Source organism: Panthera tigris, chromosome C1 (genome assembly GCF_018350195.1).
Source record: "Panthera tigris isolate Pti1 chromosome C1, P.tigris_Pti1_mat1.1, whole genome shotgun sequence".
Lineage (NCBI taxonomy): Eukaryota > Metazoa > Chordata > Mammalia > Carnivora > Felidae > Panthera > Panthera tigris.
The window spans coordinates 165281654-165308678 of record NC_056667.1 but is presented as its reverse complement, the minus strand read 5'-3'; the positions used below and the strand labels follow the sequence as shown (position 1 = coordinate 165308678).

Here is a 27025-nt window from a genome sequence, read left to right as displayed (position 1 = left end):
ACTCTTTCTTCCAACTTAAAAACAAAGAAATAAATATATTCTATGGAATTAAATAGCCCAATTCATTAGAAATTCTTGTTTTTTACAGAACCACCTGTTTTTAGCAGCTTCCCGCCTGTAGTAGAAACCCTTAAAAATACTGAAGTTAGTCTTGAGTGTGAACTTTCGGGAACACCGCCATTTGAGGTGATATGGTACAAAGACAAGCGGCAACTGCGAAGTAGCAAGAAATACAAGATTGCCTCCAAAAATTTCCATGCAAGTATTCACGTTCTCAATGTTGAAACCTCAGACATTGGTGAATACCACTGCAAGGCACGGAATGAAGTGGGAAGTGATACTTGCATTTGTATTGTCAAATTGAAAGGTAAGTATATTTCCTGCGCATGGTGGAAATGGCAGGAATGTGCCCAACACTTATTTCCTCTCTCTCTCTTCCATTGTCTGGACAATGTTCTCAACAGTCTCCACCCATCTTTCCCTGTTCAGAACCACCAAGATTTGTCTCCAAACTGAATAGCCTCACCGTTGTGGCTGGCGAGCCTGCTGAGTTACAAGCATTCATAGAAGGAGCCCAGCCTATTTCTGTCCAGTGGCTTAAAGAGAAGGAAGAAGTGATCAGAGAAAGTGAAAACATCAGAATTACATTTGTAGAAAATGTTGCAACTCTGCAGTTTGCAAAAGCAGAACCAGCTAATGCTGGGAAGTATATCTGCCAAATCAAGAATGATGGTGGAATGAGGGAAAACATGGCCACGCTGACTGTTTTAGGTTGGTACAATATAGTATGATGGTCCCCTGATAGAAGGTGGGGGCAAACACTGAGAAGACTTACTGAGAGTCACTGGTAGAATCTCTTGTTCTGAATTTCTTCTAGAATGATACTAATACTTTCTTATTTGAAAGGTTTAAGAGAAAGGACCTAATCGACCTTCTTCTTCTTTTTCTTCTTCTTTTTTTTCCCCTAATTGATCTTTTAAACACTCTTTCCTATTTCTGTGATCCTGACAAAAATTAGCTATCTGTTTGATTGTTTACCTACTACTTTTCTTGATGGATTAGCAGATGCAATCATGACTCTCTTTTGCTTAAGCATGAAAACTGTTGGGAGCCAGCATATGCAACAAAGAAATTTTGGTTCCAAAGTACTGGTTGTTAAAGCTCACAAGAACTCCCAAGATCAAAGTTTGATAGGAAAGACTTCCACTTGCATCTTTGAACAATTTAGCAATTGTTTGGATGACAACTTTGAAAAAAAAAAAAACTGGCTCTAGAACCTTAAAAAAAATAAAGCAGGAATATCAATTCATAATAACATGAATCCTTTGCTCTAAAGAGGGTCAAATGCAAATCAATACACATTGTCCAATGTGTATTGTCTGAATTGTTTTGGAAATCAACTAGTGCACAAGCACATTTCTTAATAATTCCCATAATTTCATGATAGCACGTAATTGTGGAATCACATTTTGAGGTCTAGAGAGAGAGTCTAACATAACCACACCACTGGAAGAAACAATGTGAGCGAATTTGAGAGTAGAGGCATGGTTAAGGTAATGGAATTTGACAGACGGCTGTCACGTTTTATTTCAGAGCCTGCAGTCATTGTTGAGAAGGCAGGACCAATGACGGTGACCGTGGGAGAAACGTGCACTCTGGAGTGTAAGGTGGCTGGCACTCCTGAACTCTCAGTTGAATGGTACAAGGACGGAAAGCTGTTGACCAGCAGCCAAAAACACAAATTTAGCTTCTACAACAGAATCTCTTCCTTAAAGATTCTCTCTGTTGAAAGGCAAGACGCAGGCACATACACTTTCCAGGTGCAAAATAATGTTGGAAAAAGCAGCTGTACGGCTGTGGTTGATGTTTCAGGTTAGTTCCGATCCGTTCCCCATGTTGCATGTGTGAATTCCTTTCACCGGTTTCCTTCTCTCAAGTCTCTTCTGCTCTTTCAAATCCTGATGAGTCTCTTGCCTTTCTTCACACAGACCGAATGGTCCCTCCCTCTTTCACACGAAGACTGAGAGATACCGCTGGGGTGCTGGGTACTTCATGCATCTTGGAGTGCAAAGTAGCTGGCTCATCACCTATCTCTGTTGCCTGGTTTCATGAGAGAACTAAGATTGTCAGTGGAGCAAAGTACCAAACCACATTTTCAGATAATGTCTGCACCCTGCAGCTGAATTCTCTGGATTCCTCAGATATGGGCAATTACACATGCGTGGCTGCGAATGCCGCTGGGTCTGATGAGTGTCGTGCCGTGTTGGCCGTACAAGGTCAGTGTTATAGATGCAAACCGTTTCTTACAGATTCCTCTCTGGGTGCACATCCAGGCACGCATCTGACACACATTCAAAAGTGCTCTTTGTCTTTGATTCAAAGTTGCAGCTTAGAAGCTTATAGGCTCTTTTCACTGTCCTCCATGTCTATGTAGAACCACCGTCTTTTGTGAAGGAACCTGAACCTGTGGAGATACTACCAGGCAAAAACATCACCTTCACAAGTGTTATTAGAGGATCCCCTCCGTTCAAGGTGGGCTGGTTCAGAGGTGCCAGGGAACTGGTGAGAGGAGACCAGTGCAACATCTATTTTGAAGACACTGTGGCAGAACTGGAATTATTTAATGTGGACATCTCTCAGAGTGGGGAGTATACTTGTGTGGTTTCTAACAGTGCTGGCCAAACATCCTGCACTACTCGCCTCTTTGTAAAAGGTTTGCTCAAGTGCATTTCTCTTCCTACTCTTTATACATTGACATCTTTGTGCTTTTACTGTGTTTGATTGCTATGCTTTGTCACTCACCAGAACCAGCTACGTTTGTGAAGAGGTTAAGCGATCAGTCTGTGGAACCAGGGAAGTCCATAATCCTGGAGAGCACCTATACTGGAACCCTTCCAATTTCAGTTACCTGGAAAAAGGATGGTTTTGACATAACTCCATCTGAAAAATGCAGCATAGTCACAACAGAGAAAACTTGCATCCTAGAAATCCTGAACAGCACGAAAAGAGACGCGGGACAGTACTCCTGCGAAATTGAAAATGAGGCAGGGAAGGATGTTTGCAAAGCTTTGGTATCGACATTAGGTGTGTTGTCTTATTCTCTCTTTTAATAATTGGCATTGAGGTAACACAAAGCATGGGTCTGTTTGGTTTTCTTTAATTCCAGTCGCTGATTGCGATCCTTTGTTCTTTAGAACCACCTTATTTTATTACGGAACTGGAGCCTCTGGAGGCATCCGTTGGAGATTCAGTTTCTTTACAATGCCAAGTTGCTGGGACACCAGAAATTACAGTGTCTTGGTACAAAGGAGACACCAAGTTACGGCCAACTCCTGAATACAGGACCTATTTTACAAACAATGTGGCCACGCTTGTTTTTAACAAAGTGAACATTAACGACAGTGGAGAGTACACCTGTAAAGCAGAAAATAGTATAGGAACTGCTTCGTCTAAGACTGTCTTCAGAATTCAAGGTGATGATATTATTTTAGAAATTAAGAAAATTTGAAATCTTAATTCTTCTCTCTTTGTGGAGAAATTTTCACTTCATCTACTAATGACTCCAGTATTGCTTGTCTTCCTACAGAGCGCCAACTCCCACCTTCCTTTGCAAGACAACTGAAAGACATCGAACAAACTGTTGGGCTTCCAGTTACACTCACTTGTCGATTAAATGGCTCCGCACCCATCCAAGTGTGCTGGTATAGAGATGGGGTACTTTTACGAGATGATGAAAATCTACAGATGTCATTTGTAGATAACGTGGCAACTTTAAAAATTTTGCAAACTGACTTGAGCCACTCTGGCCAGTACTCCTGCTCAGCGTCTAACCCACTTGGAACAGCATCTTCTAGTGCTAGACTGACGGCAAGAGGTTTGTTCCCACGTTAATCTTTCTCTTTGCGAACCATGACTTCTTATTCATTGTCAGAAGAGAAATGGCCAATGAAAAAAGTAAAACAAAACAAAATGTCCATTGCCTTTTCTTTTCATTTTCCAGAACCTAAGAAATCTCCATTCTTTGACATCAAGCCTGTATCTATAGATGTCATTGCTGGGGAAAGTGCTGACTTTGAGTGTCATGTTACTGGTGCTCAACCAATGCGAATCACTTGGTCAAAAGACAACAAGGAGATACGTCCTGGAGGAAATTATACTATCACATGTGTGGGAAACACTCCCCATTTAAGAATTCTTAAAGTAGGCAAAGGGGACTCCGGACAATATACTTGCCAAGCAACCAATGATGTTGGCAAAGACATGTGCTCGGCTCAACTCAGTGTAAAAGGTATCATTATATGGTGTCTACCAGAATTTGTTCCTTCCCACATTTGCATAATTGTCTTCTAAAAAGTTTCTTTAGCTTTTAAATTTTGGGGGTAAACTGACCGGGTCATGTTAGAACGTATGTTAGTGTTGAAGAAAACATTAATCAATGTTCTGTTTTGTCTTTTTTTTTTTTAATGTTTATTATTTTTGAGAGAGACAGAGACAGAGAGCAAGCATGGGAGGGGCAAAAAGACAGGGGGACACAGAATTGGAAGCAGGCTCCAGGCTCTGAGCTGTCAGCACAGAGCCTGATGCGGGTCTCGAACTCACGAGCTATGAGATCATGACCTGAGCTGAAGTTGGACACTTAACCAACTGAGCCACCCAGGCGCCCCTGTTTTGTCTTTATATTGTTCTTTAAATCAGTGTTATCTCTAAGTGTGATCCTATCAAATAGTGTTTAATTGAAATTTGTTAAATATTGTTTCAACTGTCCATTCTCATTTTTTGTACTTTTCTGTCATATGCATTCTGATTTATCATTACTAAATTTTGATCAAATACCTCTATAATACATTAACTTATATGTTTCAGTTTATATATCAAACTACAAAAATAAACTTAACAGTTAAACCCTCTATTAAAAGCTTATTTTATAGAAAAGATAACATGTTACCATAAAATTATCAGGCAGTATATTCTTCATAAACCAGTGACCAGTTTAAATATGTGTTTGTGGGATCTTCAACTACAAAGATAAGCTATTTTTTTCCTTTGATTTACTAGAACCTCCCAAGTTTGTTAAGAAACTAGAAGCTTCAAAAATTGCAAAGCAGGGAGAACCCATCCAACTGGAATGTAAAATAAGTGGTTCCCCAGAAATCAAAGTTTTGTGGTTCCGAAACGACAGTGAACTTCATGAAAGTTGGAAATACAACATGTCATTCGTTAATTCTGTGGCATTGCTTACCATCAATGAAGCCAGCACTGAGGACAGTGGGGACTATATCTGTGAGGCCCATAATGGTGTTGGGGACGCCAGCTGCAGCACAGCCCTGACTGTTAAAGGTTAGACACACTAAGCATCTTTCTTTTCCTCTGATTTGATTCTTTCTCAACAATGTTATGAGCTCCAAACTAAAAAGGCTCATTAAGAGGATTTGCTTGTAATTCTTAAATTAGTTTTTACGAATTATTATTTCTGGTGTTTGTTAGCGTAAATGTCATATGGTCACACCAATCCCTCTTAATGATTCTGGATTCTAAGATATTTTTTTGCTTTTTAGCTAGCAAATATTCTCATCATTTAACTTCTTTTTTTTTTCTTCTGGTAGCACCTCCCATTTTCACTCAGAAGCCTTCTCCAGTAGGAGCTCTTAAAGGTTCTGATGTTATCTTGCAATGTGAAATTTCGGGAACTCCCCCATTTGAAGTGGTGTGGGTTAAAGATCGAAAGCAAGTTCGAAGCAGCAAGAAATTTAAAGTCACTTCAAAAAATTTTGATACAAGTCTTCATATCCTTAATCTTGAAGCCTCCGATGTAGGAGAATATCACTGCAAAGCTACTAATGAGGTGGGAAGCGACACATGTGTTTGCACTGTCAAGTTCAAAGGTTTGTATACATGGGCACAAAAACATATGCCTCTTCCTTTCATCTTTTCTTGCTCAACTAATAATTTATGTGGCTGTGAGTCTCTTTATTTTCTCTAACCACAAATTTCTTTCATTAGAACCCCCACGGTTTGTGAAAAAGCTAAGCGACACCTCAACCCTTATTGGGGATCCTGTTGAGTTACGGGCTGTAGTGGAAGGCTTCCAGCCAATTTCTGTTGTCTGGCTGAAAGATAAAGGTGAAGTCATCAGAGAGAGTGAAAACACTAGGATTTCATTCATTGATAATGTTGCAACCCTCCAACTTGGGAGCCCGGAAGCATCTAATTCTGGAAAATATGTGTGCCAAATCAAAAATGAAGCTGGAATGAGAGAATGTTCAGCAGTCTTGACTGTACTAGGTTAGTAACGAAGTAAAACCTGAGAAAAAAATCAAATTGGCCCATGATCATCATCTGCAAATAGTACTCTTACCCCATAATATATTGATCACACTCTTAGTTTGGAAGGTGACTTTATTTTCAATGCATTATACTTCTTCTTTTAGAACCAGCCAGAATCCTAGAGAAGCCGGAACCCATGACTGTCACTACTGGAAATCCTTTTGCTTTAGAGTGTGTAGTGACTGGAACCCCCGAACTTTCAGTCAAGTGGTTCAAAGATGGGAGAGAATTATCTGCAGACAGCAAACATCACATTACATTCATCAACAAAGTGGCTTCAGTTAAAATCCCTTGCGCAGAGATGAGCGACAAGGGGTTATATAGCTTTGAAGTGAGAAACAGCGTTGGTAAAAGTAGCTGTTCTGTGTCTGTCCACGTTTCCGGTGAGTGGTAGGAGGTTCTCATGAGTATATAATTTTTCCTAGAAAAACAAAAAAAGAAAGCTTCTCTTATCAAAGGAAAACTACTCTTCTCCACCCTAGATCGCGTTGTGCCTCCTTCCTTCATCCGCAAGCTGAAAGACACGAATGCCATCCTGGGAGCCTCCGCGGTTTTGGAGTGCCGAGTCTCCGGTTCAGCCCCGATTTCAGTTGGCTGGTTTCAAGATGGCAATGAGATCGTTAGTGGGCCTAAATGCCAGTCCAGCTTTTCAGAAAATGTCTGTACTTTGAATCTTAGCTTACTGGAGCCCACCGACACAGGCACATACACATGTGTGGCCGCCAACGTGGCGGGTTCTGACGAATGCTCTGCCGTCCTGACCGTGCAAGGTCAGTGTGCATGGATCAGGCTGCAGCTTCTCTAATGTCTTTTCTCTGAGGGACTTAGTGCCTGCCTTGCATTGCAATTTCTTTATCTTCTCTTCATGCTTAGTCTTAGTTCCCTTTTCTTCAAGTAGCAGAAGCACATCTCACCTGGATTTCTTTTCTTTCTTGCTCTCCCCCTCCCTTGGGGTATCCAGAACCACCGTCTTTTGAACAAATCCCTGACTCTGTGGAAGTTCTACCTGGAATAAGCCTCATATTCAGCTGCGTCATTAGAGGCACCCCTCCGTTCAAGGTCAAATGGTTCAAAGGCAGCAGGGAACTGGTGTCAGGGGAGTCATGCACCATCTCTCTGGAAGATTTTGTGACAGAACTGGAGTTGTTGGAGGTGGAGCCATTGCAGAGCGGAGACTATTCTTGCCTTGTTACTAATGATGCTGGCAGTGCCTCCTGTACCGCACATCTTTTTGTGAAAGGTCGGCTCTTTGCTCCCACTTGCGTATCTTTTCAATTTTCTTCCAAGTCTTCATTTAAAGATGCCAATTTTACCCTCATGTTTTCTCCATATAGAACCAGCCACCTTTGTGAAAAGATTGGCTGATTTCAGTGTGGAGACAGGAAGCCCCATAGTTCTCGAGGCCACATACACTGGCACACCTCCCATCTCAGTGAGCTGGATGAAGAATGAGTTCCCTCTTTCACAGTCTCAGAATTGCAGTATTACCACGACAGAAAAGTCTACCATCCTGGAAATTGTTGACAGCACTGTAGAGGATTACGCACAATACAGTTGCCTGATAGAAAATGAGGCTGGTCAAGATATCTGTGAAGCTCTGGTGTCTGTCTTAGGTGTGTTAACAAGTTATCTCTCTTTCAATGCTATCTTTTCTTTCTTTTAAAGCATCCTCTTTATGTTAGCGTGACTGATTGATTATCATCCTTTGTACCCTAGAACCACCTTATTTCATTGAACCTCTGGAACATGTGGAAGCAGCCATCGGAGAACCCGTAACTTTACAATGTAAAGTGGATGGAACCCCAGAAATTAGAATTTCTTGGTATAAAGAACACACAAAGCTACGATCAGCTCCTGCGTATAAAATGCAATTTAAAAATAACGTTGCCTCTTTAGTAATCAACAAAGTGGATCACAGTGACATAGGAGAGTATACGTGCAAGGCAGAAAACAGTGTGGGGGCCGTCGCTTCTTCAGCTGTGCTTGTTATCAAAGGTGATGATGCTTTCGTTTAACGAGTCTTACTGTGTGCTGACAGACCCATTTTCTTAAAAACATCAAAATTTTAATGGGTTGAAATATATCGTGGTTGTTTTCTCTCTTGTGAATAAGGATTATCTGTAACTTCTTTACAGAGCGCAAACTTCCACCTTCCTTTGCAAGAAAACTGAAGGATGTTCATGAGACTCTTGGCTTCCCAGTTGCGTTTGAATGTCGCATCAATGGCTCAGAACCTCTTCAAGTGTCTTGGTACAAGGATGGGGTGCTTTTGAAAGATGATTCTAATTTGCAAACATCTTTTGTTCATAACGTAGCAACGCTTCAGATTTTGCAAACTGACCAGAGCCACGTTGGTCAGTACAATTGCTCAGCTTCTAATCCTCTTGGAACTGCTTCATCCAGTGCCAAGCTCATTCTTGCAGGTGAGTAGTTAATCACCTTACTCTCTTTCTTACCAAGCAGCTTCGCTGCTGTGGGCCACTGGGCTGGTGCCACTTAGTTCCTGCTCTATGTCTGGGAGCATGAAAACTGAGGTCACCATGTTGGTCTTCATCCTTTTCAGAGCATGAAGTGCCTCCTTTCTTTGATCTAAAGCCTGTATCAGTAGATCTTGCTCTTGGAGAAAGTGGTTCTTTTAAATGTCATGTAACTGGAACTGCACCCATCAAAATCACTTGGGCCAAAGATAACCGAGAGATTCGCCCTGGAGGCAACTACAAGATGACTTTGGTCGAAAATACTGCCACTCTGACAGTTCTCAAAGTAAGCAAAGGCGATGCTGGGCAGTATACCTGCTACGCAAGCAACGTCGCTGGAAAAGACTCTTGTTCTGCTCATCTGGGTGTACAAGGTACTTGTCCCAAAAAAGTAGCAACATCTCTTACATTTTCAATATCTTGAAATATAGGAGGAAGGGTGTGCTTGAAAGTTATGTTTAGGACCATGGTCTAGTAATTAGAAGAGACCAGATGGATCCAGAGCCTATCAAGTGGGGTCAAGCTTTAAAATTTTTTATTAAAAAATTATAAAACCAGTAAAACATGGACTGAAAATCCATTTTCAAAGGCTAAAATAGAGACGAGGGAAATGGTGAACAAAAGTGTTTGGCAGAATTGCAAGAAGATCCAAGTTTTGAAAGAAATCAGTTTGGGTGGGAGAAAGAAAGGAAGTTATCTCAAATGACTTACCTTCCACAGTAGTTTGTAAATTAATGGATTTAGTGTCTCTAGAGGGTAGCGGATCCCAAACAATCAAGCCCTTCCAGAAGAGTGAGCTTGTGTCAACCTCTTTTCCTCCACTATACCCGCTTAAATAATAGTGGAAGTCAGAGGGCTGAGGAGAACATCAATGTTCAACATTGTAGAAGGCAACCATTTCTGTCTGTAGCAAGTGCATGGCTGCTATTGTCAGAAATTAAATAGTTAATGAGCTGCTGATTTAACCCATTAGAGAAATTTTTAAGGGTTTTTGTGGTGATACTTTATAGATATCTTGAAATTAAAATAGCATTGTATTTGCCAGCCCATTTGCTCTATGGCATATTCCTAATCATTTTTATCTCCCTGAGCTTGAATTTTTTCCTTCAGTTAATGAAGAAAGCATTGCTCTCCCTACCTCATATGGGAAATTATGAGGGTTGAAGAAATATCTATCTAAGGTGTATAAGAGAAATTGGCATAAATATTAACAAAACTCACCCAATTTTGTTATTTTGATTCCTCATGGTACATATCTGATATCTTTGCAGCCATAGGAGATAGGCCTCTGCTGACTTACATACAGGAGAGTGGTCAAACTCTCTTATTTATTCCCGGTGAGCCTCATAGGGCCTCCAGCAACAGATGCACCCTCTTCCTCTGATCTTGCACTAAAGATACGACTTGGGGGGCACCTGGGTGGCTCCGTCAGTTTAGCATCTGACTCTTGATTTCAGCTCAGATCATGATCTCACGGGTCCATGAAATTGAGCTCCGCATCGGGCTCTGTGCTGACAGTGCGGAGCCTGCTGGGGATTCTCTGTCCCTCTCTCTTTCTGCCCCTATCCCGCTCAAAATAAATGTTGTTTGAAAAGATATGATTCTTTTGTTGGGAGGAGGACCACACAATATGGATCGATGTATTTTCCTCCTTCCTTTTGCAATAATATTTAATGTAGGTGCTTACTGAAATAAATGCATGTTAGTTTTAGAAATTTCTGCTTAGATTTAACCATTGTTAACTACTAGTTATTAGCTATTCTTCCCTGAATGGCCTCACATAATTTGTTTTCCAGAGTTAAAGACCTCTGCATCTGACAAAGAGTTTCCTTTTTTCTCTTCATCTTGAGTTACACATGTCTTTTCCATCCCTTACCTTGTGTTTTCTCTCTTGGTTCCATAGAACCACCCAGGTTCATTAAGAAGCTAGAACCATCAAGAATTGTGAAACGGGATGAATCCACAAGATATGAATGTAAAATAGGAGGGTCTCCAGAAATCAAGGTGTTATGGTACAAAGACGAGACTGAAATTCAAGAGAGCAGTAAATTCAGAATGTCATTCATTGACTCGGTGGCAGTGTTGGAAATGCACAACCTCAGTGTTGAAGACAGTGGAGACTACACGTGTGAAGCCCGCAATGCAGCAGGCAGTGCAAGCAGCAGCACTTCCTTAAAAGTGAAAGGTCAGACCTTACTCTTCCTTCGTGGTTTTCACACTGGACTCCTCTCCAGCAGTCCTCTCAGTTCCCTGTTTGATTCTCTAGCAGTATCTTAAATTTTTACTTATTTTATTTTTTTATTAATATATATAGTTTATTGTCAAATTGGCTTCCATACAACACCCGGTGCTCATCCCAGCAGGTGCCCTCCTCAATACCCATCACCCACCCTCCCCTCCCTCCCACCCCCATCAACCCTCAGTTTGTTCTCAGTATTTAAGAGTCTCTTATGGTTTGCCTCCCTCCCTCTCTGTAACTTCCCCCCCCCCGCACCCCCCCGCACCCCCGCACCCCCCCCCCCGCTTCACCTTCCGCCTGGTCTTCTGTTAAGTTTCCCAGGATCCATATATGAGTGAAAACATATGGTATCTGTCTTTCTCTGCCTGACTTATTCCACTTAGCATAATACTCTCCAGTTCCATCCACGTTGCTACAAATGGCCAGATTTCATTCTTTCCTCTTATATGTTTAAAGGGTGCAATTGAAAATTAAAAGTGGTATTGTCTGTCTCGATAATAGAATGGAAAACAGATTCCCACTTGAAACTAGATACTTACAGAACACATCCAAATATTCCTTTTTTCTCTAACCCAATTACCTTTCAATTGTAGAACCACCCATTTTCCGCAAAAAACCTCATCCTATTGAGACACTGAAAGGAGCTGATGTTCATCTTGAATGTGAGCTGCAGGGCACGCCCCCATTCCAAGTTTCTTGGCATAAGGATAAGAGAGAACTGAGGAGCGGCAAGAAGTACAAGATAATGACTGAGAACTTCCTAACAAGTATTCACATCCTGAACGTCGACACTGCGGACATGGGGGAATACCAGTGCAGAGCCACCAACGATGTGGGCAGTGACTCTTGTGTTGGTTCTATCACTCTGAAAGGTTAGAGTGGCTTCATTTTTTTCTGTCTGCTCTTTCCCTTCCCATTTTTTTCCCCTCTAATTGTGATACTCTTTTCGCTTCTTAGTGATGCCCTGTCCTTTTATCGCTAGCTCTGTCTTCCACTTTTCCTTTTTTATTTTTCCAAATCCTTTTTTATGTTTAGTGTGCATCCCATTTCCAAATCCTACCAACTACCATTTTAGACCATTTTTCCTGTGGATTTCATTGAACTTAGAATCCTGGAGAGGACAAGATGTTTGACTCTTTCAGCTTAATGTAAATTCTAGCATATCCCTGCTCTCACTCACCAAAAATACCTCTTATTTAAGAAATGGAAACAACACATTATCACTAGTGTAATTCCTAGCATTGCATGACTTAAGTACTACTAGACCCATACGTTCTATTTTTTTTTCCAAAAGGTTTTATTTTTAAGTAATCTCTATACTCGATGTGGGGCTCGAACTCACAACCCCGAGATCAAGAGTCATATGCTCCACTGACTGAGTCAGTCAGGCACCTCTGGAACATTTTTGTATGAACATCATCTGTTTTTTTTCCTAAATGTAATTTATTGTCATGTTAGTTAACATACAGTGTATACCATGTGCTCTTGGTTTCAGGAGTAGATTCCCATGATTCATCACTTACAACACTCAGTGCTCATCCCAAGAAATGCCCTTCTCAATATCCATCACCCATCTTCCCCTCCCCACTGTACCCCTCTTCAACCCTCAGTTTGTTCTCTGTATTTAAGTCTTTTATGATTTGCCTCCCTCTGTTTTTGAAACTATTTTTACCCTTCCCTTCCCCCATCGTCTTCTGTTAAGTTTGTCAAATTCCACATATGAGTGAAAACATATGATATCTGTCTTTCTCTGACTGACTTATTTCACTTAGCATAATACCCTCCAGTTCCATCCACGTTGCTGCAAATGGTAGGATTTCATTCTTTCTCGTTGCCAAGTAGTATTCCATTGTATATGTAAACCACATCTTCTTTATTTGTCAGTTGATGGACATTTAGGCTCTTTCTATAATTTGGCTATTGTTGAAAGTGCTGCTATAAACATTGGGGTACATGTGCCCCTATGAATCAGCTGTCTGTATCCATTGGGTAAATTCCTAGTAGTGCTATTGCTGGGTTGTAGGGTAGTTCCATTTTTAATTTTTTGAGGTACCTCCACACTGTTTTCCAGAGCAGTTGCCCTGGTTTGCATTCCCACCAACAGTGCAGGAGGGTTCCCCTTTCTCCACATCCTCACCAGCCTCTGTTGTCTCCTGAGTTGTTCATTTTAGCCACTCTGACTGGTGTGAGGTGGTATCTCAGTGTGGTTTTGATTTGTACTGCCCTGATGATAAGCGATGTTGAGCTTCTTTGCATGTGTCTGTTGGCCATCTGAATGTCTCCTTTGGAAAAGTTAGACCTATGCATTTTAAATGACATGCCTCTTTGCCTTCAGCACCACCAAGATTCGTGAAGAAGCTCAGTGATGTTTCTACCATCGTTGGTGAAGAAGTTCAGCTGCAGACTACTATCGAAGGCGCTGAGCCAATTTCAGTGGTGTGGTTCAAAGATAAAGGGGAAATTGTTAGAGAAAGTGACAACATATGGGTTTCTTATTCAGAAAACGTTGCAACCCTACAGTTTGCAAGAGCAGAAACAGCCAATGCTGGGAAGTACACCTGTCAGATCAAAAACGATGCTGGAATGCAAGAGTGCTTTGCCACACTCTCTGTTCTCGGTTAGTACAAATAGAACATTGTCATGAATACAAAATACAGCCTTACTGGTATCCATGTTTTCCTTAGTTTTTCAGCTTGATTTTAAAATCTGAGTGTAATCTGTATCTCATTCCAGAACCTGCAGCAATTGTGGAAAAGCCGGAATCCATAAGAGTTACCACAGGAGATACCTGTACCTTGGAGTGCACGGTCACTGGCACGCCTGAACTCAGTACTAAGTGGTTTAAGGATGGAAAACAACTGACAAGTGACAGCAAATACAAAATAAGCTTCTTCAACAAAGTATCTGGCCTTAAGATCATTAATGTGGCACCTAGTGACAGTGGCGTATACAGTTTCGAGGTGCAAAACCCCGTTGGCAAAGACAGCTGTACAGCCTCAGTTCAAGTTTCAGGTTGGTTGGTTAGCCTTTTGCCTCAGTGTTATTTTAGTATAGCTCCTGATTTACATATACACGTATGGGAAGCTCCATCTTCTACAGTGTGACCGTGAGTCTTACATCTTCTCCATCAGCAAAATCAGAAGTAACGTACCCATAGAGTTAGAAGAAAACCACATGGAGAAATTTCCACAATTCAGAGTGATTAGAGTAAAACTGAATCCCTGGAGAAGGACAAAGTTTGTCTTTAACTATCACTTATGCTGGAATAATTCACCACACAACAGTTCACAGTGATGAGAGACCAAGATCCTTAACACATCAATCAGTACATCTCACGTTGATTCGTGAGGCTTTTGACTGTGTGAACCCATAGGGAACTCTTTGATACCTTCGCAAAAAAGCCAAGTGGATCTAGGGATATTCCATCAAAAATACAATAATTCTCTTTTCAAATCATGTTCTAACTGATGTCCCTTGTTCGTTTGATTTTTACCACATTCAGACCGAATTGTTCCTCCTGCATTCACGAGAAAATTGAAAGAGACGAATGGTCTGTCTGGTTCCTCAGTTGTAATGGAGTGCAAAGTCTATGGGTCACCTCCGATCTCTGTGTCCTGGTTCCATGAAGGAAATGAGATCAGCAGTGGAAGGAAATACCAGTCCACCCTGACAGATAACACTTGTGCTTTAACTGTGAACATGCTGGAAGAATCAGATGCCGGCAACTACACATGTGTAGCTACTAATGTGGCTGGTTCTGACGAATGCAGTGCTCCTTTGACTGTGAGAGGTCAGTTAAAAAGACAGCAAAACAGGGGCACCTGGGTGGCTCAGTTGGTTAAGTGTCTAACCCTTGATCTCAGCTCACATCATGATTTTGCAGTTTGTGAGTTCTAGCCCCACGTTGGGCTCTGCACTGACAGCGTGAAGCCTGCTGGGGATTCTCTCTTTTTCCCCCCTTCTCTCTCTGCCTCTCCCCCACTCATGCTTTCTCTCTCAAAATAAATAAATTTTAAAAATACAGCCAAATAGAGCTGTATTTCATAGTTTGTTAAATTTAGTAAGTATTTTTATCATCAAAGTGGAAAAATATTAAATTGTTTTTGGTATGTGTTTGTGTGTGTTTGTGTAGAACCACCATCTTTTGTTCAGAAACCTGAGGCCATGGATGTTTTAACCGGAGCCAACGTAACTTTCACAAGCATCGTAAAAGGAACACCTCCTTTCAGTGTCAGCTGGTTCAAGGGTAGCACTGAACTAGTACCAGGGGACAGATGTAATGTGTCTCTGGAGGATTCAGTTGCCGAACTGGAGCTGTTTGATGTAGATACAACACAAAGTGGAGAATACACCTGCATAGTTAGTAATGAAGCTGGCAGAACTTCTTGTACAACTCATCTCTATGTAAAAGGTTTGTTGGGCTGCTATTTTGCATTTTTACAATTAGCATACACAAAGTAACAGTTAGGTCTATATCTGAATGTATATGGGTTGATTTCATATTGTCGATCTGTTTTCTATAGCCCCAGCCAAATTTGTGAAGAGGCTCAATGATTACAGCATAGAGAAAGGAAAACCCCTGATTCTAGAGGGCACGTATACCGGAACTCCTCCTATTTCCGTTACATGGAAGAAAAATGGCATAAACATAACTCCTTCTCAGAGGTGTCATATAACCACAACCGAAAAGTCTGCAATCCTGGAAATCCCAAGTAGCATGGTAGAGGACGCAGGACAATACAATTGCTACATCGAAAATGCTTCTGGAAAAGATTCCTGTTCCGCACAAATACTGATACTAGGTTTGTTATCCCACATTCATATCTTCATGTATAAATAATCATCTGGCATGTCTCTTGATGACTATTTATCTCTCCTGCCTGCAGAACCACCGTATTTTGTCAAGCAGTTGGAGCCTGTTAAGGTGACCGTTGGAGATTCTGCCTCTTTACAATGCCAAGTTGCTGGGACCCCTGAAATTGGGGTGTCTTGGTACAAAGGAGATACAAAATTAAGACCTACTACCACCTACAAAATGCATTTTAGGAACAACGTTGCTACACTGGTTTTCAACCAGGTTGACAGTAGTGACAGTGGAGAATATATCTGCAGAGCTGAAAACAGTGTGGGAGAAGTTTCTTCATCAACTTTCCTTACTGTTCAAGGTGATTGCAATATTTTAGAAGTGAATGAATTTGTGTTGCTTTTGAATAAGATTTAAAATACCTGGTGAAGGACTTCCTTCTGCCCAATGCAAAATATTACACTTGAGAAATTACATCTACAGTTAGTGGCTTACCTTTGTCTATAGGTGGGAGTGAGAAGAGGCCTAAGTGTTTGGTTGGAAGGATCATGGAATCAGTTGTCTCTGTAATTAAATCTTTAAGAAAAACGAGTGGCCATATTTTTAAAATTTCACCTCATGAGTATCCCATTCAGTAGGCAACAAGGCAGTCCTAACAATAGGAGCATCTGCTGTGTGCCTGGAGATGTACCTTAAGCCAATCAATTTCCCCTCAGGCTTACATATTTTTGTGCCTAGTACGCATTAGGGTGACCACAGAGTGAAAATTTTGCTCCGAAGGTTTATATGTTGTTCTTTGCGTCCAAGTTAATTCAAGAGCTGTTAATACCTCTTGATATTTTTGTAGACATACTATTATCTATATAACAATAATTGTGAAAAGAGTATTTGGCAAATTAAAAACATCCAGAAGTGTTCATTATTTTAATTCTGTTCCTACAGAGCAAAAACTTCCACCATCATTTTCTCGGCAATTGCGAGATGTCCAAGAAACAGTTGGACTTCCAGTTGTTTTTGAATGTACCATACATGGATCAGAACCTATCTCAGTGTCTTGGTATAAAGATGGCAAGCCGTTGAAAGATGGCCCAAATGTACAAACATCGTTTTTAGATAATGTAGCCACTCTGAATATTTTTAAAACAGATCGGAGCCTTGCAGGCCAGTATTCTTGCACAGCTACAAATCCTATTGGGTCGGCTTCTTCCAGTGCCAGACTCATTCTCACAGGTTTGTGGATTCTTTGACTTCTTTCTATTTCTATAAATAAAATTTCTGTAATCAAAATTAAGGAGAAAACATCACAGTTTCTGTCAAGTGGAGTGGCTATAAAACCTTGCCTTTCTGCTCTGCTTTTAGAGGGGAAGAACCCACCCTTCTTTGACATTCCTGTTGCCCCTGTGGATGCTGTGGTTGGGGAAAGTGCGGACTTTGAGTGCCACGTGACTGGGACACAACCAATAAAAGTCACCTGGGCCAAAGATAACAGAGAGATACGCAGTGGCGGAAACTACCAGATTAGTTACCTGGAAAACAGCGCCCACCTGACAATCCTGAAAGTGGACAAGGGAGACTCCGGGCAGTATACCTGCTATGCTGTGAATGAAGTGGGAAAGGACTCCTGCACGGCTCAACTTAATATAAAAGGTATCATTTATTTCTCATGTGGTCCAACAAAAACATAATCATTTTCTTTCTGTTCTTTCCTAACAGTGCAGTTTCTATCAGGGCAGTGAAATTTAGGACAGTTTTAAACAGATGACATAAAAATGTTTAAGAAGAAATGTTTCTCTAGAGAACAAGTGATATTTTAAATTCATATTTTTCTAAAACTATATACATCCTACATAACCCTAAGACCACCCTCCTCTTTTTATTTTTTACAATTATGTGGTTCTGGAGACAGTTGTAAGTTATTTTCATCATCTATCCCATAAATGAGAGAACAGTTTAGAATAAGTTTGTGGAGGGGGCTGAAATTTTAGGAACATACACTGATTTGGTGTATTTAGTTGATCAGCAGTAACTTTTAACGTAAAATATGACTCCTTTTTCCTGAAAAGCCTCACATCGATAACCTGCTCCTGGCTTGCATTTCAAATATCATTGCAATTTCTTACAGAGCGGCTCGTTCCACCAAGTTTCACTAAAAAACTCTCAGAGACAGTTGAAGAAACAGAAGGGAATTCTTTCAAGCTTGAGGGCCGTGTTGCTGGCTCCCAGCCTATAATGGTTGCATGGTACAAGAATAATATAGAGATACATCCAACTTCTAACTGTGAAATTACGTTCAAGAACAACATACTCCTGCTGCACGTCAAGAAGGCGGGCATGGGTGATGCTGGTTTGTACACATGCAAAGTGTCGAATGATGCAGGCTCCGCTCTGTGTACATCTTCAATTGTCATCAAAGGTTAGTTATCCTTGCACCCCCAAGCCTCCTGTGTTCTTCTTTATTGCCCATTAGATATTCTTGTGCATTTCGTCTGACATATACATTTCTTCTTTACATCTGTTGACCAAGTAAGTTATAACAGATACATGTACAGTTGACCCTTAACAAATGGAGGTTACGAGCCCTGACAAATCCCTGTATAACTTTCGACTTCTCCAAAACTTTACTAATAGGGGACTGTTGACTGGAAGCCTTACCGATAACATCAACAGTTGATTAACATAATTTTATGTTATGTATTATATGTTATATTCTTACAGTACAGTAAGCTAGAGAAGAGAAAAAAATCTGCCGGTAAGGAGACACACGCCATTCAAACCCATGTTGTTCGAAGGCCAACTATAAATATACATTATGTAATTGGCACACCATAATTCCACATATATTTACTTAAAATATATTACTATTTGTAATTTACATGGCCAGCAAAGTAGGTGTCCTATACTCAAGGGACTAAAATCTTAGCTTGTAGATCATATCCCATAATTCTCTCCAGCAGCTAGAATTAATTCCAAGTCTACTTGGAAATTCATGTGCAAGTGGTATATGGATTTTTATGAAGCATATTTGTTTCAAAAACTTCTTAAATTTTCATCATTGAAAATTGCATTAGCTTTGCTCATTTCTAGTTATATCACACTCTAAAACATTCTCTTTTCCATTGCTAAAGGATTATTGTTTGACATATATTGCCCAAAGCTTTTAGCCTGTAAATGAATATTAATCCCAGACAAAAGAGTAAAATTTGCTTGAAAAGGAAAAAAAAAAAGATGACTTAAAAGATGCTGCATATCGTTATGGAAGATGTATTTAAATATACAGTCATAGCTTGAGGCAAAGAAATAGAGTGTATCATTTGAGGAGGTCTTTTTCATCTGATCCTCTGACCATAATGGCTTCATCCAGATGAGTCTGATGTAGAATCATCAAAATCACTTTACAGGCCAACTTCCTAGAGTAGCTGGGAGTTTGATTACCAGCTCTGATGACATAGCATGCCATTTCAGGGTGCGTGCACAAGTAATAGGTTAATATCACTAATAGGCTAATATCATTGAGTTGTCTTAACTTAAAATACACTCATTGAACAGAACTTAAGTGCATTTAGTTTTAAAATATGTTTAATAAAACAAAAAAAAATGTATCCTTAGCAGTGTCTTATGTTTATGATTTGTATCCCTGGTGGTTATTAAGTAGATAAGTACTTTCTATAGAATTCAGAGACTATTTCTGTGTAGAAATAAAAAATTTTTTATGTAGACGTCAGAAGTTTTAATCATTACAATCATGAATATTGCCTTGTTTTAATATTTCTCAGAATCACTGAATAAAATCATTAGATAACACTGAGTTGGACATGGCCTTCCAACGTTACTTGTGTATTCTTCATTGGTTTTCAGTTGACTGAGCTTCAGCTGCTGTTTCCTTTGGGCAAAGACTGGATTTTAAACGCTACTATAGCTGCATTTAACAACTAAAGATGAAAGTCACAGATAATCACGTATTACGATATGGGCTCATGGATTACTAAAATGTTGGCTTTCCTTCCCAGAGGACAGCAAGAACTGCTCCTCTAAATGAGGAGAGTTCCCCAGTAGGCCCTTAGTCTTTAGGGTTTGGCAAAAATGTAGATATATATGCAGGTTTGAGAGAATCAATTGTGTGCTACATGGCACAGAAGTTTATAGGAACTGCCAGTTGCAATGTTTGCAGTACTTAATCAGGACACAGATGCTTACATGATTTATGAGCAACACGGCATCTAGTCTTTGCTTATTTTTAAATCTTTGTCTTTAAAAAAAAATCTAACAAATGTAGCTGTTGCCTTCAGAGAGTAATCAACCTTGATTCAGTTCTTGGTTCAGTTCTACTACCACAACCAGTATTGCCTGTTAGAGGCAAAACTTATTTCTTTTCTGGAATTCAATTTTTCTTGGCTTTTATGTTCCTTTTATGTTTAAAAATAGCCCCTGGGATGCCTGGGTGGCTCAGTTGTATAAGCATCTTACTCTTGATTTCGGCTCTGGTCATGATCTCATGGTTTGTGAGTTCGAGCCCTGCATCAGGCTCTGCACTAAAAGTGTGGAGCCTACTTGGGATTCTCTCTCTCCCTCTCTCTGCCCCTCCCCTCCCTCTCAAAAATATATAAATAAACATTTTTTTAAATATCTTTTCAATTCCAGAACCTAAGAAAGCGCCTGTGTTTGATCAGCACCTTACTCCAGTAACAGCAAGTGAGGGAGAATTTGTGCAGCTCAGTTGCCATGTTCGCGGATCAGAGCCGATCAGGATCCAGTGGCTGAAGGCTGGAAGGGAAATAAAGCCTTCAGACAGATGCAGCTTCAGCTTTGCTAATGGCACCGCAGTACTGGAACTTAAGGACGTGACTAAAGCAGATTCAGGAGATTATGTGTGTAAAGCTTCAAATGTGGCTGGAAGTGACACTTCAAAATCAAAAGTGACCATTAAAGGTACAGATACCTCCAAAGTATTATTCAGACCAAGTCAATGACTGGTCACATTTATTTTCTTATTACAACTTAAATAAGAATGGAATTCAATTTTTAGAAACATCAGTTCTTGCTCACTTGCAGTTATAGCCCCCTTATTATGACTGAAGTATTAGAGAATTCAATGAAAATGATTTCAACACAAATTGTCTGAAATTACCCCAAGTTCACCATCCTCTTTCTTGTACCTTTTTTACTGTATCCAAGAATGTATAATTAAGTTCCAAAAATTATGCTATAATAATGTAACATGAAGTAGTCTGATGTCATCGTCCTGGAGGAAATCTATATAATAAAGCCAAGCATAGAAATACAAAATTTGATACTGATATTATAATTGTCATTCAACCTGTATGCGAGAGCTATAACTAGTTATACTAGTTATAAATGCTTATAAAATTGCTGTATCTCCCATAAGTCACTCTTATACTCTCATTAGAGTCCTAGAGTGAATGATATCTTTGACATGGCCAAATTCCTAAAGCTTATTTTACAACGGAATCATCTATTCCAATTTTAACGTAATTGTAATAACAAAACATGTAAATATGTCTTTCAGACAAACCAGCCGCAGTCCCTGTGGCTAAGAAAGCAGCAGTAGATGGGAAACTCTTCTTCGTGTCAGAACCTCAGAGTATCAGAGTTGTAGAAAGTAAGTTCTTGGGAAAAGTGCATCGTTGTCTACCCTGTACATTTTGCCACCAATTTAAATCTGCAAGAACTGATTTGGGAAAATTAAGGTCTTTATTCATTTGCTTTCATTCTTCCTTAGAAACCACTGCAACATTCATTGCAAAAGTTGGAGGTGATCCAATTCCAAATGTTAAATGGACAAAAGGGAAATGGAGACAACTGAACCAAGGGGGTCGCATTTTTATCCACCAGAAAGGCGATGAAGCAAAGTTGGAGATTAGAGACACCACAAAAACGGATTCTGGATTGTATAGATGTGTCGCATTTAATAAACATGGTGAAATTGAAAGTAATGTTAACCTACAGGTGGATGAAAGGAAGAAACAAGAGAAGATTGAAGGAGATCTTAGAGCAATGCTGAAAAAGTAAGTTCAATTAAAAAAAAAAAAAAACAAACATGCACAGTAAATTTCCATTCACAGAAGAGATCTCTCAAGAGGTATGGACCATTCCCTCCAAGATTCAGATCATGTAAGAACATAAGCACACAGACATTCTCACAAAAACATATAAGCAAACATCCAGTATTTGGGCATAAGTTAGTGGCTCATTAAGATCAATTTCTGAATGATCATGAGAAAGTTTTGAGAATGAAGTGAAGTTTTATTAAAATTTTGAACAAAGGAAATGGTCTACAGAGAAGTGTGTATGCATCTAGATATGAAATTTTTATTTCTATGTATTATTTCTCATGTTCTGAATTGTTTTCTAGAGCCAAAGTCAGATGTTTAACCGACTGAGCCACCCAGGTGCCCCTGAAAGACTAATATTTCTTGAATAAAGGACATAGCACTATGTCTTTGTGAAGGGGAAAAGAACCTTACTGACATTTATAATCTTTAAATGATAGGCAATTCAAAATAAGTAGAAGACAGGTGATTTATGTGTATTTCTGATTTCATTTAGGACTCCAATCTTAAAGAAAGGACCTGGAGAAGAAGAGGAAATTGATATCATGGAACTTCTCAAAAACGTTGATCCTAAAGAATATGAAAAATATGCCCGGATGTATGGAATCACTGACTTCCGGGGTCTTCTTCAAGCATTTGAAATACTAAAGCAAAGTCAAGAAGAAGAGACCCATAGATTGGTATGCCCTTTTGTATATAGCATCATCTTAAACATTTATATTTGGGGGGTGCCTGGGTGGCTCAGTCGTTTGAGCTTCCGACTTCAGCTCAGGTCATGATCTCGCGGTTGACGAGTTTGAGCCCCGCATGGGGCTCTGTGCTGACAGCTCAGAGCCTGGAGCCTGCTTCAGATTCTGTGTGCGTGTGTCTCTCTCTCTGCCCCTCCCCCACTCATGCTCTGTCTCTCTCTGTCTCAAAAATAAAATAAACATTAAAAAATATATATTTAAAAAATTATATTTGAAACATCTAATATATCCCCTTTGAATTTCCAGAGCCCTACAACTGTATAAGATCACTTAGTATAACCTAAACAGCATCAAGAGTGGAAGCTGAGTAGAATCATGTATCCTCGAATTCACATTTTTTTCCATATGTAATACTTACACTTTTTCCTCCTCAGGAAATTGAGGAAATAGAGAAGTCAGAGAAGGATGAAAAGGAATTTGAGGAACTTGTATCATTTATTCAGCAAAGGCTGTCACAGACAGAGGTAAAATGAGTTATGATGATAATACAGTGAACAGGTTATTATTCAGGATTATAAGGAAAGGAGTGACTAACATGTGTCAATTCTTTATTCTCCTAGCCTGTCACTCTGATCAAGGATATTGAGAATCAGACAGTTTTGAAAGATGATGATGCTGTGTTTGAAATTGACATTAAGATTAATTATCCAGAGATCAAGCTTTCATGGTACAAAGGGACTGAAAAACTGGAACCCAGTGATAAATTTGAAATAAGTATTGATGGTGATCGACATACACTCAGAGTCAAAAACTGTCAACTTAAAGATCAGGGCAATTATAGACTGGTGTGTGGTCCACACATCGCTAGTGCTAAACTAACTGTAATTGGTAAGTAAAAATCATCGTATTAAAAAAAAAAAAAACTTGTGAGATTAATTCACTATTGAGCACATCTGCATGTGGTATTGAACAAAATGTTTTTTGTATCATTCCAACAGAGCCTGCTTGGGAGCGGCATCTTCAGGATGTTACTTTGAAAGAAGGCCAGACGTGCACCATGACATGCCAGTTTTCTGTGCCAAACGTAAAATCTGAATGGTTCAGAAATGGCAGAATCCTTAAACCCCAAGGTAGACATAAGACAGAAGTGGAACACAAAGTGCATAAACTGACCATTGCTGACGTGCGAGCAGAAGACCAGGGCAAGTACACCTGCAAATATGAAGACCTCGAAACTTCAGCAGAGCTCAGAATTGAAGGTGGGTGAAAGAGTATGGCTGGACTTCTTTCAGCACAGGTCATTGGCAGCCGTATGGGACCCCTGCTGCTTGCTGTCACCCTGCCATTGCGCATATTCCAAAGTCCTTGTGTTCTCATTTCCCAACACGTACTCACAGCATTCACTCACATCTCAAAATTCACATGAAGCCAAAAGGTAAATAGTCACACAAATGCCAATTCCTTTGCGTAGTTTTGGATCAAAGGCGGATACCAGTCTAAACTAAGACATGACTTTCTAACAGTTATTTAAATTCTAAATAATTCTGCAAAATTCAACAAGTCTTTATAATTTTACCAGTTTCCATAATTCTCACATCTGTGATTCTTATTCTAAGAAAGAAATCACAGAAATGACCAGATTTCATAGCTGTATCTAAAAGATCTTGGCTATGAGTTGATGTTTTGTTTATAGAAATTAATTTGAATCTACCTATTAGATAAAATTAACAACATATGGGGTGTGTGATTAGCAGCTATTTTTCAAAAATAATTATTTCATGTGAGGATTATATTCCAATCTTCTAAATCTCTGAAATAAAGTGAAATCTGAGGATTTAGGAGCAGCACTATTCATTTCCCAATCCTTTGACTATATGCACTATCTGAAGACACCCTGGGGTTATTTTGAGCAACATTTTGGCTATAATGATAGCATCTACTTCCAGTTGATGCCCACTTATAGTTGTTGAAATACAACTATATGACTTTTCAATTTCTCTGACTTGCTTTAAATGGGTATTAATGCCTGGTTGTATTTTAAAGCTCAAAAAATTTTCTTATTTTCAATTTAAAGGATCCAGTTGAAACCACTTATCATTTTTTAAATAATTGCATTCTTATATGATCCCTCAAAAAAAAAAAAAGAAAAGAAAAGTTCACCAGAGTACTTATGATGTCGAAGATGTTCTTGATACTGTTATACATTGAATTCCAGACTTCCGAATAAAATTTTGCAGAAGGACCGCCTACTCCAGCCCATTCTCCTACTAACCATGCCTGCAATTCCCATGGATTGACTCCTTTGTGTATGTCCACAGGTGCTTACAAGCAGGTTTCAGAATCTGATAAATGAATCTTGTGAAATTTTAAAGTCCAGACTTCCTACTGAGTTTACATTATTTCACAAGGAAAGTTATAACATAGTAGATAATAAACAATTCTAGGTCCTGAATAGCAAGATTATTTTTACAGAAGATAGAATTTCAAAGGAGAATAAATTACAGAGTAAAGTTAAGTTTATGTTCCCTTTATTTTGAACCCAAACTTCACTAACATTTTAAAGTTTAATTTGACTTTTGGGTTATAAGCACCTTTGACTGTTGCCTTTGTGCAAATATTTTAAGGACTCTCAGGGATTTCTTTATACTTTCCTACACTGGTCTTGAAGGAATACACTTAAGTATTGGGATAATTTTTTGTTACTGATGCAGACAAGAGCTCTTTCTTTTTTGTTTTACATTTTCGGCCTTTGTTATATTCCAATTGGAGACAAAGATGGAGAGTTTAACTGTCTGAGGAGAAAGGAGACTACAAAAACTTCCTCCCTGTACAATCTAACTTTGACTCCTCTTTGTGCAGCTGAACCAATTCAGTTTACGAAACGCATACAGAACATTGTGGTGAGTGAGCATCAGTCTGCCACCTTCGAATGTGAAGTGTCCTTTGATGATGCCATTGTAACATGGTATAAAGGACCAACAGAACTGACTGAGAGCCAGAAATACAACTTCAGGAATGATGGTCGCTGCCATTATATGACCATCCACAATGTGACCCCAGATGATGAAGGTAATTCAGTTCACAGGGTCCTTGTGAATATATCATTTAAATCTTGTCCGTTTTATATACTTGTACCCAAATTTACACTTACACTCTGTAATTTTATATAGAATACTATTTAAGGAAAGAGAATTATATATAAATATACATAAATAAATTCAAATTAAATCCTGTATTTAAATAAAGAAGGGTAATTTACAAACACCAGAAAACAAAGTTTGATGATTCTTCTCCTTAGGTGTCTATTCGGTAATTGCTCGACTGGAACCAAGAGGTGAAGCCAGAAGCACAGCAGAACTGTACCTAACAACTAAAGGTCAGAAAACACCACATGAAAGTCACACTGCAATCTTTGAAACAAAGAAGGCTGCCCAGATGATTCTAAATACAAAAATGTCATTTTTTTTTTCTTTTGCAGAAATCAAACTTGAGATGAAGCCTCCTGGTAAGTTAAAAAAAAAAAAGAAAGAAAGAAAGAAAAGAAAAGAAATCAACCCTTGTTCACCATATATTCAACATAATTTTGTAAATGATAGAAGCCCAACTGAAAAGTCTAAAAATATTGTTTATTTTTTTAGTCCAATATTATTCAGTAAAATTATTTTCAGGAAATAAGATAAATGTTAGGCTTTGTGAGCTTGGGAAATTAGAGATAATAAGGTCTCATTTAGCTGGTATCTAGGATCATGCCAAAATTGTGTGGCCATAGAACAAAACCAGTTTTCACAGGGAATCAACCTGCCTATGTGGTTACTTACAAAAGAATTCTAATATCTCTCTATATTAGATCCTATATACAGGTGTCTGTAGATTAGATTCTGCTGTTGGAAATGCCTGACAAACACATCTTAGTTATCTAATAAATATGTGTTGTTTCAATCCCTCGATGCTGATCATTAAATGTTCCTTTTCAGATATTCCTGACTCCAGGGTTCCAATCCCAACCATGCCTATCAGAGCAGTCCCTCCAGAAGGTAACACCACGACACCTGGGCTTGCAGCAACAATTTTCTACCATTAGGAAATTAGCGATGCCAAACCACAGCAGAAAGCCAGAACACATCATATTCTTCACTGTATATTTAAAAATCAAAACAGAAGAGTAGTAACAATTATAAATATATGCTATTTTTATTTTCTCTGGTTGATTAATTTGTAGTATAACACCTTTGAGTACTGAAAGTAATGAATCAGACTTTTCATTATACTTCACACCAAATAAAAAACCAAACCATGATGATGGCATTTCTTTTCTTCAGAAATCCCTCCTATGGCTGTTCCTCCTATTCCTCTGTTGCTACCAACACCTGAAGAAAAGAAACCACCAGCAAAACGCATTGAAGGTATTTTATGTTATCTACCTA

At 39.3% G+C, this 27025-nt stretch overlaps 1 protein-coding gene across 1 annotated transcript in view; it reads left to right on the top strand.

Annotated features, from left to right (window-relative positions):
* Positions 1-27025, top strand: part of TTN (titin) — a 277250-nt gene that overhangs the window by 80793 nt on the left and 169432 nt on the right. The window contains 42 exon segments of the mRNA XM_042994799.1: positions 89-367; positions 490-771; positions 1594-1872; positions 1989-2276; positions 2435-2713; positions 2806-3084; positions 3195-3473; positions 3587-3874; positions 4001-4288; positions 5056-5337; positions 5604-5882; positions 6001-6282; positions 6429-6707; positions 6807-7094; positions 7286-7564; positions 7659-7937; positions 8041-8319; positions 8460-8747; positions 8888-9175; positions 10705-10986; positions 11634-11912; positions 13376-13657; positions 13774-14052; positions 14543-14830; positions 15173-15451; positions 15564-15842; positions 15927-16205; positions 16787-17074; positions 17204-17491; positions 17967-18257; positions 20483-20770; positions 21369-21461; positions 21582-21867; positions 22409-22592; positions 23036-23125; positions 23222-23489; positions 23600-23860; positions 25461-25670; positions 25900-25977; positions 26080-26106; positions 26576-26635; positions 26921-27004. Of these exon segments, the coding sequence (XP_042850733.1) occupies positions 89-367; positions 490-771; positions 1594-1872; positions 1989-2276; positions 2435-2713; positions 2806-3084; positions 3195-3473; positions 3587-3874; positions 4001-4288; positions 5056-5337; positions 5604-5882; positions 6001-6282; positions 6429-6707; positions 6807-7094; positions 7286-7564; positions 7659-7937; positions 8041-8319; positions 8460-8747; positions 8888-9175; positions 10705-10986; positions 11634-11912; positions 13376-13657; positions 13774-14052; positions 14543-14830; positions 15173-15451; positions 15564-15842; positions 15927-16205; positions 16787-17074; positions 17204-17491; positions 17967-18257; positions 20483-20770; positions 21369-21461; positions 21582-21867; positions 22409-22592; positions 23036-23125; positions 23222-23489; positions 23600-23860; positions 25461-25670; positions 25900-25977; positions 26080-26106; positions 26576-26635; positions 26921-27004 (10407 nt within the window).